The sequence below is a fragment of the Metopolophium dirhodum genome, chromosome 4 (assembly GCF_019925205.1).
Source record: "Metopolophium dirhodum isolate CAU chromosome 4, ASM1992520v1, whole genome shotgun sequence".
Taxonomy (NCBI): Eukaryota; Metazoa; Arthropoda; class Insecta; order Hemiptera; family Aphididae; genus Metopolophium; species Metopolophium dirhodum.
Genome location: NC_083563.1, coordinates 13,202,626 through 13,224,169, shown reverse-complemented (window position 1 = coordinate 13,224,169; position 21,544 = coordinate 13,202,626). Strand labels below are relative to the sequence as shown.

The 21,544-nt window shown below is 31.3% G+C and overlaps 1 protein-coding gene across 1 annotated transcript; it reads left to right on the top strand.

Moving 5' to 3' along the window:
* Nucleotides 1-18,615: 18,615 nt before the first annotated feature.
* On the top strand, nt 18,616-20,814 carry LOC132943547 (piggyBac transposable element-derived protein 4-like). The gene has a single exon (XM_061012586.1). The coding sequence runs from the start codon at nt 18,616-18,618 to the stop codon at nt 20,812-20,814; it is 2,199 nt and encodes a 732-aa protein (XP_060868569.1).
* Nucleotides 20,815-21,544: the final 730 nt, after the last annotated feature.

The window sequence follows — 21,544 nt, the reverse complement described above, 5'->3', positions numbered from 1 at the left end:
GGGGTGCCACCATTGGGTGACTTCCTTCTCACGCTAATCAACCCACATCACATTTACTTATTGTACTACATGTAAATACAGATTGTAAATACAATTTTTGTTCAATAAAAAAAAAAAAGTATTGTGAAATTTTAGTATTTCATACATACTATTTATAATAATTGATCACTATACTTTTAAAGCCATAAACATGTTAATTTTCAGACTAAGCAACATATTTTATTAAAAATGACTGCTCCGTAAAGTTAAGTTTTTCGTATTATACTTTGCTTTGAATTATATAATATTTTAAATCTTAAACTCTTTTAAAATTCTGGATATTTTGTAAATATTTTGATGACATATACATATAGAAGAATTAAATATACTACCTTCTTCTCGTGTATATCTTTTCTTCTTTTATTTTTATTATTTGTATTATTATAATTATTAATATGTATTGTATTTAACTACAAATCAATATACTTATAACTTATGGTACTCGTATAACACCCATTGTTAATTGGATTATACATGTAATAAGGATTATTATTATTATTAATATAAATAATTGTATTGTTCATTTTGCATTATTTGAGTTTTTAAATTTTTAGTGCTCATTATATTTCTTTATTTTTGAGTGCATGCATACTTAACGGTGTGTTAGTGCATTAATGCAAGTTATAATAATATATTACACATGTAGTATCTATACTCGGTACGGATAATCCTTTCGTGAACCATTGCAGCTGCAGTCGATGCAGAAGTGTTTTTGGAAGATTTTACGGTTTTAAATTAAATATTCGTAAAATTCGGCTGACGATAAATTGTAATATTTTAATGTAATCGAATGTCAAACCCATGTATAATATATAACACGCTGCAAAATTGACGCGCATTCCTCGGCGGTTACCCCACGTACACCCCCTCCAGCCCCCCCCCCCTCCAACCGGATAAAACACATATTGTGTAATACATAATATTATATACAATATTATAATGTATATGTGAATAATGGCGTTCGGTCCGACAGGTCTTTAATAACAATACGACCATAATATAATACGATCTACGAAATAATAATAATAATAATAATAATAATAATAATAATGTACGCCATTCACGCACTTCGCGCGCGTATTGCCGGACCGGAACGTGTCGCGGGACGATGTGAGGAGGGGTAGAGGATTTCGGTCGTGTTTCGTGTTCAAAGTTATCCCGGGCCAAGATTTATGCGCGGGCCCCCGAAATTTAAATCGCTGCCGTTTTAATGACATAGGAAAACTACGGGTCAGCTTTTAATATCCTGTACAGGAAGCGTCGCTAATTCCCGGCCGGGACCGCCATTTATAAATACGGTTCGCCGCCGCCGCCGCCACTCTCAATCGCACATATTATACCAGTGATTCCCAACGTGGGCGCTACCGCCCCCTTGTGGGCATTTTTTATTTTGAAGGGGGCGTTTTTATGAGGGGGGCGCTAAAGGGGGCGCTCATCTATCATTTAAATTTTTTTTGTTTATAACTGATTGTAATGAAATGTATAACTACGTAGAATAAAATACCTAATGTAATCAACACAATTATGTAGGTATAATATTTATAGACACTTAAATAATATCAAAAAAATTATCTTGACAGGTACTTGACGTTATTATCGGAGTTATCGTATAGATTCCGATTAGCGGCTAATGATTAGCCGATTCCGACAATGTTATGTGGAGATTTAAGACTAATGCTGACATCTATTGAACCAGATATCATTTCGTTAGCAGGAAAACATCAACCTCATGGCAGTCATTAGTCACATAAGTATTTTTTGTATTATAATTTTATATTAGCGAATTCGAAATCAAATTATATAATTATTAATTATTAGTAGGTATTTAAATTTAAAATTAACTAAATTGTAGCGTTAAAATGTTAATGATATTTTGTCTTAAATTAAATAGCTTATTAAAAAATAAAACGTTTATCATTTTAAAAAATTGATTGGGGAAGGGGGGGGGGGCGGTGTGTGAATTTAAAAATCTAAAAGGGGCGTTGAGTAAAAAAAGGTTGGGAAACAACATATTATACTCTCTCTCTGTCTCTCATCCTCACTCCCGTTATTAGCTTTGTCTCTGTCGAAAACGGAATTCCGAGCGCAATAAATCCGGAGCCGGTTTTCGCGATCCATGATATTAATACATATACATATATTGCGTACCCTTAATGATAATATTAATATAATATGTATATTTATGTGTAATATTATACTGCAGGTGATGATTTTAATAGTTTATGGTACACACGAATCAACATACGCATATATTATGTATTATTGGTTATTTTAACGGCATAGTACAGATATGTATTATGATGTGTTTAAATATAATCGAATATATTTATTATAAACTAGGCGGTTCTGTCTCATATATAACAACACATTTTTGGACAATAAAAAGTTTTTAGTTATTAGTTATTTAATTTTTGGTTGCCTAGAAAATTATAAAAATACTATTCAGAAGATAAAATATTCAAATCTTTTTATATAATAGAAGAAACCGTATGGGAAAAAAAGTGTCACGTGGAACAAGAGTGCACAATTACAATATACTAACGATATCGTATCCACCCTCACCATTCTAGAGAAATTACTTATCGTTAGCGGTGTAGAGGTCCGTAAATATTACAGTATACCAAATATTATATAGGTTTTTAGATTAAAATATAGAGAAGGTTTCTCCATCTCTATACTACATAAAGTGAAATTTATTATAATTAGTTCGTGATTTGAACGGATGAAATAATGATGATTTTTTTTCGGGGCTTAAGCGTATGTATATAGTAATAATAGACGTGAGATTCAATTTATTTTTACCGTTTTCTGCTATATAAGTACATCAATGGCGCGGGAAATATATTATACGTCCTAATCCGATTATTTAGACTTACAAAATATTGCATGCGATCCTCCATTAGCCGTTTTAAGAAGGAAGAAAATAGCAAACTAGGTGAGTTTTTCGAACGGTAAAGTGAAAGTTTTAACTATTATACACATTTCATTCTCGATTGGTAATTAATTTAGACTATTATACATCGCCTGACTATTATACAACTATAGGTTATTCGCTGTCAGCAACACAAATCTTTGTAATAGACAACGTATCAAATATTTAACAAAATGGTTATACCCGATGAGGTAAAACGTCAAAACTTAAAATTAACAAATTTATATTTTGTAGTTACTTTTTGATGTTATTAATCGAACGGAATCGATGATGATATAATATTAAGTAATAATATTATATTATGATGTTAGAGGGGATGAAAGATAAAATATCCAATGAAACTTGTGGACTTGGAATTGTTTTTGAACAAAAGCCGTTCCTGTTCAAAAATATAATACAAGTTAACGGTTTAATCATTTTTTGGAAAAATATATGTATATCGCATTATAAATTTTGTTAAAATAAATCATAGTAGGTAATAATTATAATTAAATAAATTACATAATTAAAAACAAGAAATACGAACCCTCCACAGTAGTGCACCTAAAATGCCTATACAGAGCGCCCTGTTATCATAAAATCATATAATTTTTTTTTTTTTTATTGATCAAGAAAACGCTTTAACAATAATGGTTATAAGCGTATTATATTATTAAAATGCACAAAGAAAACTATTTATCAATGCCGGAAAATAGACACTTTATCATCGATGCAGACACCAAGATGAAGAAAGGATAGGCCACGTTGGCGCCGAAGTACTTGATTATTATTAAGTAGTATTTACAAAAATTAACCACTCATAATATTTAGAACCAACGTTAATATCTTGAAATATTGATAATTCTGGATTTACGAACTATGATAGATTCTTATATATAACTAACTACCAGCTTAAAGTTATTACCTTACATAGTTACATATTTATTTTAGTTACATTTTCATAAAAGATGAACAGAATTTGTAGAAAATCATTTTAATTCCAGTCTCGACTTTTGACTTAGACTGCGTCATTTGTAATAGAACCTCATTGGAAAGTAACCATCGCATGATAATGCAAACCATTACAGAAACGTAAATGATTATGTATATGCTAAATGCTTGATATTTTATTGTTGACTAATTATATTTATATTTAAAAGTATAACAGCCGTGTAGATTGCACTCATTTGCCGTAACTATAAATTGGAATATATGTATTATAAATTCACAAGAAAAATTAAGTAAATAAGTAAGTAGTAAAATATATGTTGGGAAATTTAGAAAAACATTTATCGAAAGAGAAAACAGAAAGATCCCGATTATACAATTTTTAGATTTTTTCAAATGATCATTTAAAAATCATTATAATATTTTACTAATTTTATTAAAAACCATAAACAAATATTGGAATTGTTGGTTACCTATCAGAAATTTAAAAAAATGAAGGTAAACGGAAATTAATTAATTACAATACTGTTCAAAGTCTAATCAATTTCAGTTAATATTATGTAATATATATACATATGATTATATTAATAATTAATAATATAATTTTTTTCAATATTTAAGAAATATTATCGACATCAAAGAGAAAACTGGGATTATTATAGGTATTAACAATTATTAGTGACATAATATATTAAGACATTAAGTAATAGAGGATGCAATTTATTGTATTGGAAACCAGCTGTATTGACGACATATCGATAACAATGAGAAAAATGTATAACTACGAATTTTTCGAGGAGTCATATCTAATGTTTCCAGGTTTTCACTTCCGTAGAGGAGAGTGGTCGAGGTATAAACGTTTTCAGTGCGGTCGAGGAAGGTCCGGTGTGCAATCACCTAATGGTTAAATGGAACTTACTGACTTAGTAGATTCGGAATTGTGCAAGGAAAACAGAGCGGTACCAACAATGAATACTACCTTGTCGAAGAATGTACGCGGTACACGCTTTTCCAAGACAGGTCCCCAGTCCCCACCCTTTAAAAGGGGGTCTGAGGATGCAGTCCGGTGGCTGTCCGAGTTAAAAACTATGTGGGATATATTTTATTCATATAGGTAATTTATTTTTTAGTTATTATTGACATTGACAACTTTTTTTTTCTAACTGATTTTTATAACGCTTCGTTAATTGCCACAAAAACGTAAATCTACAATAAAAACAAAATAAAAAATCCAATTCCTAACAAAATGTGGCATGCTACTAGATATTTTTTCTTTGCACTATACCCAAAACCATATATATTCCTTGCAGAGGAAAAATATCTAGAAGCGTGCTACTTAAAATATACCGATACGAATTACATTTTTGTAATTGTTTTTCACTTGAAATGTTTACCAGCAACTATGTTATGTATGTTATACTATATTTTATTGTTATGACTAATTTATTTATAACATACATAACATAGTGGTATATATTTCATAAATAAAAACGAATATGATGTTTTGATGAGTAAAAACATTGTTTTTAAGCTGGTTTTCCGAATATCCGGTCTTATTCTGAGGTCAAAATTGAAAATATCGAACAAAACTCTCTGTTCGTCAACATTTAACAATCATAACAAACATAATTATACTATATTATAAGCGACTCGTAAAAAAATAATCGTTACTTACGGCGTTAAAATGCCACGACCTCGCCGACAGTATTAGTGTGCTTTGATAATATAATGCGACGTAATCGAATGAGCAACTCACTGCTCAGCTACAATATAATAATAATAATAAAACAATTACTATAATATGTTTTTATCTTTATTGTTGTATGGATTATTCCACGCACATTATGGATTAACAAAACTGTCACCACGGTCGAGACATTTGTTTGTATTCAAAAAAATGAAACGTGATTTAATTCAAGTCATATACGGGTCTGGAAATTAGCCCTCGTCAGCGCAGTTGCAGGCGACGTGGACCAAATCATCGTAGGTCCCACAATAACGCGCAAGACCCCTTGGCAGAGTCCCCAACGATGTATAATATAATAATAAGTATCATATTATATTATTATCATTGTGCATTGAAACTGTTCTACGCCGTACGATGACAATTATTACTGTACACGCGTTATTCAATTCCGGCAATATATATCAATTACAATTAATTGCTTTACACTAACAATTGTACCTACTCATTGTTAAAATGATTTTAAAAATAATTAGTCCAATTTATAATGATAATATTATGTGATTTTATTGCAGTTGAACAACGATTGGGAAAAACGTGCCATCAACCGTATTCGTAATATAAACTATATTATACGTATGGATAGTACCTATACCACTATGATATTATTATTATATTTCACGTCCGTATTGAGTTTTATTATATACGCTCAGCCGGAGTTTAAAGACTCTATAACAGTGGTCGTCAACTTTTTGTTGAAAAGATCCATTTTTCTAAAAAAATACAAAAGCACGATGTTTAATAATCCTCGTTGGCGTGAACAACCTTAGAAGGTACAATATTATAAATGTATAACCTATATCATATATTATATTATTATAAGTCTTGTATCAAAAAAATCTTTATTTCATTATTATTATTTGAGCTATTACAATATTTTTTAAAACAAAATCATTATCTTATTTAACCAGAAATAAACGTTTATTTGACGTTTATAATATAATATAATATATAATTTATAATTTATATTGTAAATATTATAAAGTATTCTGAAGAAAAGTGATAAGTTTTTAATTACAATTCTATACAAAGAAAAACAATCTCCACGTTGATGTGTATCCTAAACAGTCGCAGATTGAATGCTAAAGAGCCGCAGGTTGCCGACCACTGTTCTAGGTTAGGTTTATATATTAAACTATTATATATTAAATTTATTATATAGCTTGAAATCATAATAAAGTAGTTTATTATGAACTGTTGTTTGGAGTTCGTATAAAAACAAATCTTCATCGACTTAAAATACGTATATTATAAACATTCTTTACAGTTGATAATTCACTTTTTATATCAATAATTATGTAGTCAGCCATACATAAGTACATATGTTGTGTGTATTATTATTAAAATATATTACCGTTAAAAACAAAAAGTCATTTAAATTGAAATCCACGAAAATAGCATGGACACAATAAATAGGTAGATGTATATGAAGAGTTACTGGAATAATAAATTGTAACATTGCACTTTGTACGGCTGAACAGAAAAAAATTACTTTAAGAGTTAGTTTTATTTTAAAACGAAAAACTTAAAATGATGAACGTCTGAAGTTTAAGGCGATTATTTCCAAATGTTACTAAAGTATTTGGAGTAAAACGTTTGTGATATCGTACGCAAACAATGAGAAAACGAATTTTTTTTTTCCAATCAAGCTAATAGTTTTTACAGCACAACGAAAACGTATAATCGTTTACTTTTTTTATGGACAAAAATGAAATTGGTAAGCTATAGTTTGAAAACGAATAATAAAATATTAACATATTATATGTAAGTATAATATACTTAGTATAGTTCCGTGGATACGTTTTTTTCCGTAATAAACCGACGCAATTACTTATAATAATATAACGATTTCGGGTGGACAATACATTACAATTATCGCCACGTCCTTATAATATTAAATATTATTATTGTATTTTAGCAAAAGATCACTGTCCGTTGTCGGTGGTCGCCCGTGGTGTTTATTTTTTCGTTTGGCGAAAGGCGATCACGAGAAAAAAAAATAAAGACAAAAATATGTCATAAAACTGCATCATCATGCCCAGACAAAGTACAGTAAAGTACGTGTACACGCATATTCATGAGCTGTCCGGTCCGTATCTGGTCCCATTTATTTCCTCGTCCGACCGCTCCGCCGACGCCATCCACTGCCGCTACCGTCGTTTTTCACCACTCTTTCCTTTTCCTTTTCTCTTTATTTTTTATTTTTCGCTTCTCCTACAAAATAAACCAATATGTCCTTGCTTTTTGGGCTAATTCAATGCGAATAGACCACGTCCAGACGATAAAACATGTTCCGCATTCTGTTTATATTATGTTATTATATATATATATCGAGCGGCTCGGCCCACTACCGCCGCCGCAAGTCTCTTGCTCTACTGGAAATCGTTAGATAAGACGAAATCTGCTCTCGTTATTTTTCTTCCCCGTGACAAATCCAAATACACACACACACACACACATATGCACCAAACCACTAACACTAACACTAACACATGTACGTTTGGATATGCAAATCGCAATGCACTGTGCTTACAAATCAAGACGTACGACGAGCTGCGAGCTGGTTTACATGCATATTATATTATACATATGACGGCGCGCCCGTTTATTATGGACTCGTAGGTTATAATAAGAATGATAAAAATATTCTTCTCGGCGTCATCTACGCGAATGGTGCGAAAGGATTTTCCGCAACGACGTGCGTATTATACAGAGCGAGCCCAATATTGTCAGCCGAGGAGTAGTATAACTTCGACCGACGCAATCATTGGATCAAACATCGCAACGATTTCGTATTTTTCAACGTGCTTTATTATTATTATTTAAAATGTTAAAAATTCGAACCCTCCCCCTCTTCAAAATAAAATTCAAGAGACGACGCCGGACTAAAGCCAGGGGTGCGATTATATACTATAATATACGCATCACGGCCATCACGTGAGATAAATAGTATAGGTATATTGTGGTATACATCGGTTAACTATTCTGTCTATAATATACATTAATAATAATAATAATAACAAAAACAACAATACAACTTATTAATAGCGCGTAGGTACAAAGTACACCATCGAGACTAGGCCATGATTTCCGAGATCGCCGACTAATTATTGATCAACTTCGCGTCGTACAATTTGCAATATTTTTGAGTAAAATCAGTGGCGTCTGTTGCAGTGGTCATTTCGGTCGTCCCTAACGTCGCATTGAGGTACCCATTTACATATTATATTACAAAATATTTACGTAGGTAGTGGTAGTTACGTGTATGCGTATTCGCTCGGTCACCGAGAGAAAGTTTACGACCGATGCCTCGTATACTGCAAGGCGAAAGGGGTTGTGTGTTATATTATTGTATTCGGTATATACCTACCTACCTACCTACCCCTATAAGGTGTGTGTGAGTGTAAACGCGGTGCACGTGACCCGTGGAGAACGATCCCCTAGCTGCAGACGAGGAGAAACGCCGGGCCGCAGCAGCCGCTCATTCGGATTTGAATACCTCCCCACCAACCCCAATAATTACGTTGTCGTACGAACGAATAATAATAGTAATAATATAAAAATATAAATAGGCGCTGTATATAACGCGTATATATTACTATTATTATATAACGTACACATTATACGGATAATCCCGAAAGACGTTTCGCCTGTTTCGCGCTCCCCAACGACGTTTCGGACAAAGTTTTAATACGTTTCTCGAGAACGGTTGCTGCTCCGATATAATACAATATAATATATATATATATATTATACACTCGTGTAATTGTCCGAGTCAATTTCGTTGATTGAAGACTGGTTGCAGCCGACGACGCCGCGGCGAAACGATCGCCCGTAAAAAGACGAGTTTTTTACGACCCCTTCCCGCGCGCAAGTCTCTTCTGCAGCCATACTAAATTATATATATATATGCTGCACCTATTCACAGTCATTACTCCGAAAAAGTTTTTTTTTTAATTAACTTCCGATACGAACCCCTATACCGGGGAACCGTACAATATATCTCTATTAAGTATTAATGATTCCATTTATAAATATTAATAATAAAAAAAAAAAAATGAACTCACGGTGCATTTTAATGTTGAAGATATTAGGAGATTTCGTAAAAATGTAATCAAAACTGAGAGCAATAATAATAATTATATTTTTCATTATTATCACCACCTATTGTTCATAATATTACACTGTAAATTAGATTACGAACCGAGAAGATTGATACTTAAATAAATGTAGGAACGCGTTATAACTTAAAATAATTATAAGATTCCAAATTTACGATATAGATATTTGCGGGGAACAAAATACGTTGAAGTCGTCGATTTATTAACAAATGAGTCCCGTTGTTCACGGAAAGTTGAAAATCCACAAACATCGTGAGTCTAATGAAAAATATAAGAAAAATAATTTATTTATTTTTTCGTTGATGAGATTTTAACATACAACTATTGTATCTTGACAATTAACATACGCATAGACTGAATAAGTAAAAGTAAAAGTAAGAAATCAAAACACAAATAAATGCTGTACAATTATATACGTCAACGTTACTATTACGGTCAAAAATTCAATGAATAATGTAGGTTCAGATTGTAATATTATTATTATAATATAATATACAAAGACGAAGTGTATGCCTATGGTGTACCTACCCAGGTGTAATTACTAAAATAGTATATTGTACCTCTACTCATATCATATCATATTAATTAGCAGATGAGCAATCAATTAGTTTATAAAACATATATATTTATAATAATATGCCTTGATTAAAATTAAAGGGACACTGAAAAGTACATAGTGATTATATTATAAAGTGATGCGTTATAGTGTTTACCTAACTTCGTTTTATTTAATTCATTAGATAAATTAGAAACATTTATGTTTTTATCCTAACTTGTATATTAACAGATTATTGATTTTAATTAAAATGTAAAAGGGCAGCCGGTGTTCAGTACATCATAAATATTGTTATTAGTTTTAATTAAACATTTTAAGGGAGTTTTATTTAATAAAGGATAACTAGTTGATATGAATAGTTTACTGGATTTCATTGTATTCAGTTGATTAGAAAATACTTTAAATTTAAAACTATATGCTTAATAAAATTAGTTAATACTTTTCACGTACGTGCGGACCAGCGAACTCAGTTATTAGTGAAGTTATATTCATAATTCATATATTATATAGCTGTACGCTATTGTCTTGGCTTATGTTTGAAATGTATGTAAAATCTTAGCTTCCCTACAAATTATACCAAATTTCTTTCAATGTTGAATGGGGGCGCCAAATGATGGTTAGCACGCCACTGGGTCCGTGCACTTACTAATCAAAAGACTGCGACGGCTCATGGATAATGGATTAATAGGTATACCTGCTTGATTTATAACAGTGTCAGAGTTTAAAAAAACGAATAAAAAATTAATGTTCTATAAATATCTTGTACACATAATATTAATCAAATTCTGATTTTAAACAGTTCCAATACATAATTTATACATTACTCGAAAAAAAAATACAAAAATTACGATCAAAGTAGTTTTTCCAAGCGGACAAATGCTTTAAAGTTTTTGTGCTATCAAATAATCGGGTTCTGGTTACTAAAATACTATGGTCCTTGCCGGTTCCGATATTTTACTTAGGAAATCGATTACTTTCTGTATGGTTCTAATATTTTTTCCGGAATTATTTTTTTGTGTTAAAAAAATCAGTTACCTACTACATATATTATTACAGTTGACAATTATGATTATATAAATTATTAATGTATGCTTAAGCTAAAAACCATTAATTTCTATTTCAAAATAGAAATCAACGTTTGTCGTTACACTAGATCTCTATCGACGGATATATTATTTTTTTCGCGTAAACAGGACTTCGGCAGATGAGAAAAATATGTTTTTTTTTTTTAATAATATGCATGACATACGAATGGCGCTGTAGCCAGTTGATATATACAAAGGAATGCACACAATTCGTATTAGCGAGTCGCATAATAAAATAGTGTATAAGTTATAAACGTTGTCTTACGTTTCACATATTATAATATTGTATACATATACATATATTGTGCCTACTCGGAATTCTCCACCTTAACATTTGAGTAAGTCAAGTAGTGTACCGATATGGTATATAAAACGTGTTGAACTATGAAAATATTTTACTCTATTTTGTATACGATCACACATAATAACCTTATATTATTATAAACACCGCAGCGCGAGATAGCATCAGTCTTATAACAGTACCTACACGTTCGTTCGTATTCAAATATGTTCCGTTCGTCGTTAGCACGGAAGAATGCTCACACACACACACACACACACACACACACACACACATTATGCTAGATACTATACATTACAACATAAACGGCCAATGGGTAACTCTATATAGCATTATAAATTACGAATAAAATAATTATACCGTAAACAGGACTTCACAGTAGAACATTATTTCATAAACGTACCTATTGTGAATTTAAAAAGAATAATGTTTCTATTTCTTCTCGTCACATTATCCTCTATATCCGCCTCTCATTGCCTATACTTTTGAACGTACTCGCACGCATTTTTAAATTTTTACATAATTTAACTCTATGTACGAATTGGCTGGCTGAAATTATTATACACGAAAATGACAATTTGTATTATTTTTAGTAAACGAAAAACATAGGTAAGTAATATTAATGATAATTATTGAGAATGGTACACCTTATGTATTTTATTATTTATTGACACTTTGAGTGCCGGACCAGGAATGACAAAACTGACCGTTCTGGCTGGTACATTTTTTTTAGACAGTTATACCTATATAACTGTTGTATAATATTTGTTTAATCTTTAACATTTTTTTGGGAAAAAGTACATACTGCACAAATGAACAAAATATCAAGCCTGGACATAAACAAGTTAAAATGTTCAAGTGTTTCAATGTTCAAATTTTTGACTTAAATTTTTAAAATTTAATATTCAATAATTTAATTTTTAACTTAAATTATTTTTATTGGTATAAACTTAATAAATAACGAGTTCCTTTTAATCAAATCCAAGTTACGTTAATTTATAAATAATTAAATAATAAATATAATACAATGGGTTCAGTGTAACAACCAGACAAGTCCACTTTTATCAATCATTCAGGAGAATCAAAGCAAAATATTTTATCGCATTCACCTTTATAATTCTTTTTGAGATATCTTTGGAAATAATAAAGCGATTTGTCTGATTGTTCTACCAAAATACCTTAACTAAATATAGATAACCCTTATAATTATTATAATTGATGATACAATATTGCATAAACATTTACTTTTTATTATTTTAAACCATACTACTGACTATTTATATATTTAAAAATATAACTTAACCTAAGTTAATAAGTTAATTGTAAGTTTACATATACTACTAACTTAGGCGAGTTCAATTTAAAATAAAATATTATATTTATTGCGTAGCGCAGTGGTTCTTAAACTGTGATACGCGCCCCCTAAGGATCCTCGACACTCATTCCGGGGGTCCGCGGCGGCTCTATCTCAAAATATAATATTATTTTTTTTTATAAAATTAGGTATGTGTAATAAAAATAAATATAAATATGTATGTTTTTGTATTGGGTACTATGTGATTTGTAATATAAAATAAGTATTAAAATATTGATTATGATAACGTGTGATAGTTTGTAAAAGAAAGGTATTCGAAAAAAAATTGGTAGGGGGTCCAAGATTTCTAAAAGTTATACTTCAGAAATCCGTATTCGTCAAAAGTTTAAGAACCGCTGACGTGTGATGATAACACGACCGATTTACGTCGAACTCGACGATCACAAGTTTGGCAAGGATAAATTATAATATATAATAATCATTACTTTAAATTGTGCGTATTATTATTACAACGATTGTTTTTCCACGTGGCCCCATCATCATGCGGACTTATTATTGCCTATATATATAATATAATATTATATTATTTATAACGCACAACATGCCAATACGAAAGTGCACATTCAATGTATGTGCGTATAATAGTACCTATATTATATGTATATAGGTACTAAGAGTATATTATATAGGTATACGCGCGGTCGTGAATCGATACTTTTTTCTCTCTATTTTTTAGTTTACTTATTTATATGATTTTTTTTTTTTGCCCCTTTAACCGGATGATTTTCATGTCGCGTTTTCGCCGCAGACGCAATAATTTATACAAAGCCGTTTTATACCCAGGTACCACGGGTATACCTATATATACGTATGCAATATCGACCGACCGCTGCAGTACGCGTACAATAATACTACCACAGCTCCACCAGGTAAACAATACCTATATATATGTGATGTGTTTTTTTGTTTTGTTTTATATATAGGCACGCTTGTATTCCGCGCCGTGTGCGTATATGAGAATCGTGGCCCATGTCTCCTGGAGCAGCAGCTGTAATATATTTATAACATTCAGTGTTACAATAATCTCTTATTCTTGTGTCGTCGTAAAATGAAGAACTGGCGCAAAAAAAAAAAGTCGTATATGCGCGCATACAAAGGTCAGAGTTTGTCGGTGGGAATCGTGTCTCATATAATATAATATACTACGCAGGTAACGTATAAAAAAAAATTATAAAAAAAAAAAAAAAATACAAATAATAATAATAATAATGATAATAATAATAATAAAAAACGAAACGAAACGAAATGAGAAATAATATATATATATAAAAAAAATAACGTTTATAAACCGCGATGGAGTAACATTAAAATATTATACGTGGGTGTTTCGATTGTCTTGTGTTTTTTGCGCACATATCGTGTACGATATATAATATATAGGTATATAGGTTTATAGGCATATAGGTATACGATGTAAGTAACTCACAGCCATTATATTATATTATTGTTCACGTACCTATACGCGATTTTTTTTCCTTTTATTTTATTTTCTCTAGACGACTCGCGTAGAGTATACAATAATATGACGATGACAAGTGGAGTGCGTTAAGATCTACTATAATATATAATGTATAATATTATGCATATGCATATGTGCGTACAAGAACGCGCCAGTTTATTATTAATAGCATTGCTTTTCGTCACAACAGTTTGGGTCAGGTAAGAATAATATAAGGGGCAAGTAATACAAGTAATATGCGAAAGCGGTTTCTCCTCTGGTACTCTAAATAAAAGAGTTATATTAATACGTCGTTTACCTATCGAGAAATATTCGGAATTCGGATAAATACACCTCATTTCTACGAGTTACGACCGTCGATCTCCCACCGAATCGTTGCGCGTACGAGCGATTCTGACGGTAATATGGCTGAACTATATGCTCACGTCAAACAATATCGATTCGGTTTAACTAGGACGATTTAAAGTACTTTTGATGATTAAAACTTTAAAATATGTACTAACTACAAACTATTTATCATTGCAGGAATACAGTGTTTCTTTTTTTTTTTTGCGTTAATAGTGTACGGTTGTATAACTAAACATAAATCTAGTCACGTGAAATATATAACATAATATTATATACTCATAGATCTTATCACTCCATCACAAGTATTAATGTAATTATAAAACTTTTTAATACACAATACCATATGAAATGCAATAAAAATATTTTGATAAAAAAAAAATTGAAAATAAATGGAAATTATTTGTGGACAAAAGAAATCAACGTGAATTAACGCGTTTTGTATAAACGAAAGTACATTCAATTTAAATTTTAAAACATTTTTAATTCGTTTTTATAATGGATATAAATGCATTATATTATTTACATTCCTGCCTCGCTGCTTTCACCGTGATAATTTAAAAGGCCGATAAAAATATTGGTCCAATGTCTCAATTCTAAAATGTATGATAAGTATACGATCTATTGTATAATAATAATAATATTCATCATACTACATTATAATTTATAATTGTATTATAATAAATAAAACACGTATTTTATGAAGTATTATAATAGTCATTATGTACCTACTATAATATTTCACCATTTATCACCCAGCACCCAAAATCTCTAAATTAATTAATTAACAGTTACACGTCACCTATGTATATAATACAAGGGTGTTTAATTAAGAACACCACATTTAATCTCGTCATTATGTCTTTATCCCAGACCATGTGATCGAACTTCACTGGGTTTCGTTCTTTGATGTGAAGTCAAATCGCATGTCTACGAAAACAAACCACGAATCATACAAGAACTTAAGGAAGAAATTCGTCGTGTCATTGTCGAACTAGACCCGGAAACGTGTAAGGGAGCGCGTTAGGTAATTCGGAGACCAGAATAGCTTGCCAGTTGCCCAGACCTGTGACCCGTACAATAATATTATATTCACACATAATTAAGGCCTATTATAATATATTGTCAATACACACCATGCAAGAACGGCAGTTCATCGTAGAAATTATAGTCTATATAGACATCAACGCCATTCATATTATATTATTATTAAACTCCATACGATTGCGTTACAAGCACCTATACTATTATAAAACTTAATTTACCTTCTTTGTAAGTATTTATATTAGTGGGCAATAAACCCTTAATAATTACTGAAATGTATATTTCTGATTATTATTTAAGTATATTTGTGACCCTTATATCTATCTGTTCCCGGCTATACGGTAATTATATCTATTCAAAGTACCACGATTCACCTCGGATATCTTATATTGGTCACGTTAGAAAATTAAAAGTCGTTGGGCGGAAGGAGGGTTGTAAACTCAAATCATCGACTTCCTGATATCGCTTAACCGCTACCAAATAACACCACTGCGACGAGCTGAAACGGATCGCTTATATACTGTTTGTTATTCGTCATACTATCGATAACGTCACGATAACGTCGGGAAGCGATTTCGGAATGTTGTAGGTCTTAAATCGTATGCTGCACAGCGGGCCTAACCGACCGAACTTGCAAAGCGGATCGTCAGCGTGTGGCCGACTGCCTATCCACGTGCATTGACCTGGTTTCTGGTTACTCGGACATTTTTGATTCAACTGGTGGCACAATCGCGGTGGTCCAGCTGGTAACGTCTGGTTCCCGGTGCAGTCTGACATTGTATGTGTTCGGTTTCTCAAACGGCTGTCTGGGCCGGTATTGGTAGATACACCGAGGCGGGACTTCTCGTTCTTTCGGAACCGTTTTTACGTGTTACAGTTAATCGAAATCCGTCGTCACATTCGGCTCGAACGTCGTCGGCGGTCAGCGCCCACTTCGTCGATCAAACACGCAGCTGCAGAGGTTCAGAAACACGCAAATATTAATATCGAGAGAGGTGCTCGGGACTGCGTATAATATCGTCACGACGATTTGTTATAAGTTATAATTTATTACGATGACTGCCACTGAGCGCGGTCGTAATTAATTATCTACCGTCGTGTAGGTATACCTATACCTATATATTATAAATACTACCGTATACCTACGCCTGTGTGTATACGCGATAACAATAGTCATATTATATACATCGATACCGTACGAGAAATTACGATTGTTATCGGGCACACCGTATAAGGGCCCCACCCCCGAAAAAAAAAACAATAAAACCAAAAGACGTATATTATTATATTGTATAATATACAAACGGTAATTAGACACGCGCGACACAGAGCGGAAAAACGAGCGTGGGCGCGCACTGAGTATAATATATAGACTCTTTTTTTACGTGTTATTAGTCATCCGCTATATAATACCTAATAATTATATACATTATCTACCTATACCCGTAAACAACGAATGACACAGTATATTAATAATATAATTTACTATACTTAGACGACAACTCGACCGAATCTTGTCGTCTATCTACACATCAGAACCAATGCAAATTTAAAGACTAGACTCCATAGAGTCTAGGTCCTATTTTTTTTTAAATTATCTGGACCACCATAGAATTGAACTGCGGATCCCTGCAGCTCTATATAGTAGGTAAATGGCGTATACATCGCTGTTATTCGTGACCGTTATACATAATAAGTACGCGCACCGCCGATACATACCGATAGTGAATTTTCAATTATAATATTTGTCCGCATCCTAGATCAATGTTGTTATCACAGGCGGCGTAAGAGGGCGTAAATTGTACCTATACACACAGGTATTCTTCAGACAAAATAATAGAACCTATGAAAAATATATTAGAATCGCTTCGATCATTATTTTTTCAAATAACAATAAGCTTGTCTATAATTATTCGCTATTTTTTGGCGTACCTTTGGAGTGGATTGGGTGAAGTGAGTAGGCCAATTCCATGTGTGCAGTTGTCAATTTACAAATTATAACATAGTCTACGTAATTTGCTACTGAATTTCTATTTAAAACGATGTGACGTCACGCTGTCGTCTACAAGAGCAGCTAACAGAGGGTACAACTATTTAGTGTATCTATTTAGATATACGATAATAGAGTTTCGCATACGACTTATACGCATGCCCACGTTTCACGAATGACACTTCACACTAACCCTTTGACGAGTATAGACGGAAACTTCCGTCAATCAATAATGTAGCTCTATAGAGGAATGACGTATATTTCCGTCATGTTGTAATTTCTATCGTCTTTGATTTTTAATATTTTCAGGAGTGCTGTTATCAATAATAAACTTATCATGAAATATTTAGCTAAAAATCTTGACTAATTTGATAACTAAAATCCACACTTTTATCAGTGTTACCTATTAAAATATAAATTATTTGAAAAAGCGTATTAAATCTTTGTGTATATGTTGCCTATACTGTACAATTTGTATCATAATATTTGGCTTTGATTATTGATAGTATAATATTATACACAGTAAAGTTGTACACACGCGATTGCTCAGCTGCAATATTATGCTGTGCTGTGTTTGACTGTGCATGTAATAACATTTATTATTATAATATTATTATCGAATTCAGTCAATAGTCATGGCTTCTCTGTAGTTAGTCTGTTATTTAATTCGTTGAAGGTTGTCTAAGCTTATAAGAAAATGAATAAACTAACTTGCGATCAAATAGCTGAAATCATAACTAATGATGAATCAGCCGACGAGCTTTTCGAGTATGATAGTAGTTCTGATGAATCAGACTGTGAAGACTTAGCACAAGAAATTAGAAAACAGCTAGTATCTAAATTGACCAAAAATAACGGATCAAGTAGTATTGTTTCCTCAAATTCTGTTAGTGAAGTAAGTTTTACACCAAAATATGTATTGGATAAAAAAAAATGTAATGATATAGTTGATAATACACTCGGCTTAGGCGATAATGACTGTTCTAATCGCGATGATCCGTATTCATATTCAAGTTCTCCAGAAATTTCTATTTCGAATGACATCGATCTAAATTTATTTGACATAGAAAATATGGCAGTTGTCTTTGATGACAATTATGTAGCTTACCCACATACATCAACACCAAACACTAATACAAATTATAGCACTACACTAGATAACAATAGTAACAACTGTTATTTTGATATTAATTCTGTTAACCCAAATATTGTACAAAACTCTGTGATTTCAAACCCAGAACCGACAATTAATATTAAAAAACGTAAACGTAAAATACCGGTTCCTACAAAAAAACAAATTCCAAAAAAAAATACTGGATTATCTGATGGTACACTATTTTCGGGACTTTGGAATTTCAATAAAAATATGTTACCTCAGTATAGCCCAAATAATTTGAATTTTGATAGCTCACATTCTGGAGTTAATAATGACATAATTAACAATGTACCATTGGAAAATTTAGAATTATATATTTTCAAACAAATTTTTGATGAAGACTTGGTCCAACATATTGTTGATGAGACAAATAAGTTCTACCATTTTCTAGTAAGCAATACAGTTTTATCAAAACATTCTAAGCTTGGTAAATGGAAAGATACGAATTTAAACGAAATGTATATATTTTTTTCTCTTATGTTATTAATGCCACATGTTAAAAAAAATAATATTAAAGAATATTGGTCTACTTCGGTATTACTATCCACACCAATATTTGGGAAAATTATGACTCAAGATAGGTTTCTATTATTATTGAGAGTCCTTCATTTCAATGACAATCGTAACCAGATTCCTGGAGATAGATTATTTAAAATCAGAATAATTGTCGAATCCCTCCGAAAAAAGTTTAGTTTCACATATCAGCCTCATCAAAAAGTGTGTGTTGACGAAAGTATTGTTGAATGGAAAGGACGACTTCAATTTAAACAATACATTCCATCTAAACGGCATCGCTTTGGCATTAAGTTATTCGTTCTATGTGATTGCAAATCTGGTTTTGTTCTTGACTTTTTAATTTATACTGGTGATAATACTCATATAACTATAAATGACACATTAAAGCTGTCTGGTTCAGTTATATCGACTTTAATGGAGCCCTACGTAAACAAAGGTCACATAATTTATATGGATAACTGGTACTCATCTCCAATATTATTTGAGTATTTATTGAAAAAAGATACCGGAGCATGTGGTACAGTTAAACATACAAGGAAGGGCATGCCTAGTTTCCCTAACAAATTAAACGCTGGCGAATGTGTGTCTGCTATATCGACAAATCCTAATATGATGAGCTGTAAGTGGAAAGACAAAAGGGATGTACATATGCTATCCACAGTTCATACACCCGTAATGAAAAAAACAAATATAATAGATAAACACGAAAACAATGTACTCAAACCTGACTGTGTAATTGATTATAATGCAAACATGGGTTTGGTTGATAAGTCAGATATGCAGATTTCATTTAATACAACTTCGAGGAAATCCATAAAATGGTACAAAAAATTTTTTTTTCATTTACTAGATTTATGTGTACTTAATTCTGGAATCGTATGTAGTACTTTAGAAAAAAAAACATTAAAGTTGCCAGAATTTAGATTAAAATTAATCGAGCAAATATTACATGCTCATTTGTTGTCTGATGATATAATATCACCTAGTCGTGGAGGGCGAAAACCAAAAGACGATTTACCACTTAGACTTTCCGCTCGACATTTCCCTTCAAGAATCAACAGTGGAGAAGTTAAAAAAAAAATTTCCAGAAGGTGTCATGTCCATTATAACACAACATTAAATCCCCGATCACGAAAAGAAACATCTTATGAATGTACTGAATGTAACAAATATTTATGTTTGGAACCTTGCTTCAAGGACTACCATACGAAATTGCACTACTAAGTAACCAAATACCAAATTACCAAAATACAGGGAACACTAAATATGTACCTATACCTAGATTGTTATTTTACATTTAAAAAACTACTGTTATTCATTTTAGTTTTCACTATTTTATACAAGTTGATTATTTTATTTTATCATACATTTTAACTTTTGTTTTAATTAGTTATTCATTTTAATTTTTACTATTCTATAAAAGTTGATTAAGTATTTTATTTTATCATACATTTTAACTTTTTTTTAAATTTTTTTATTGTCATTTTAAGTTTAAAAAACTATAGTTATTCATTTTGATTTTTCTTATATTATATTATTACAAGTTGATTATTTTATTTTATTTCAATAACGGATGATTTTTGATTTTAAATACATTTCAAGCCAACAGTTCATATTTTTATTGACAGAAAAATATATATAAGATATTATGTATATATAGTATTAAAAACTGTTCTTTGTAGTATAATTATTAATTAGGTAACAACATAGCTAGATAACTATATAGGTACAGTATTATAAAGTATTACTAAAGGCTACTTATATTATATAGGTACCTAATACCATTGATAGTGAATACTAGTATTTATAACCAAAGCTAATACTTAAATTATATTAGGGAATACATTTTAAATAGTGTTTTATTTCTAAATTGTACAGGTAATTAATATGTTTATTAATTATTTAAAATTTTATTAAATTAGGTATATACTAGACGGAAATTTACGTCATTCCT

Bases quoted from the DNA above. Each gene is read 5' to 3' on its own strand.
- LOC132943547 (XM_061012586.1), top strand. From the start codon at position 18,616: ATGAATAAACTAACTTGCGATCAAATAGCTGAAATCATAACTAATGAT.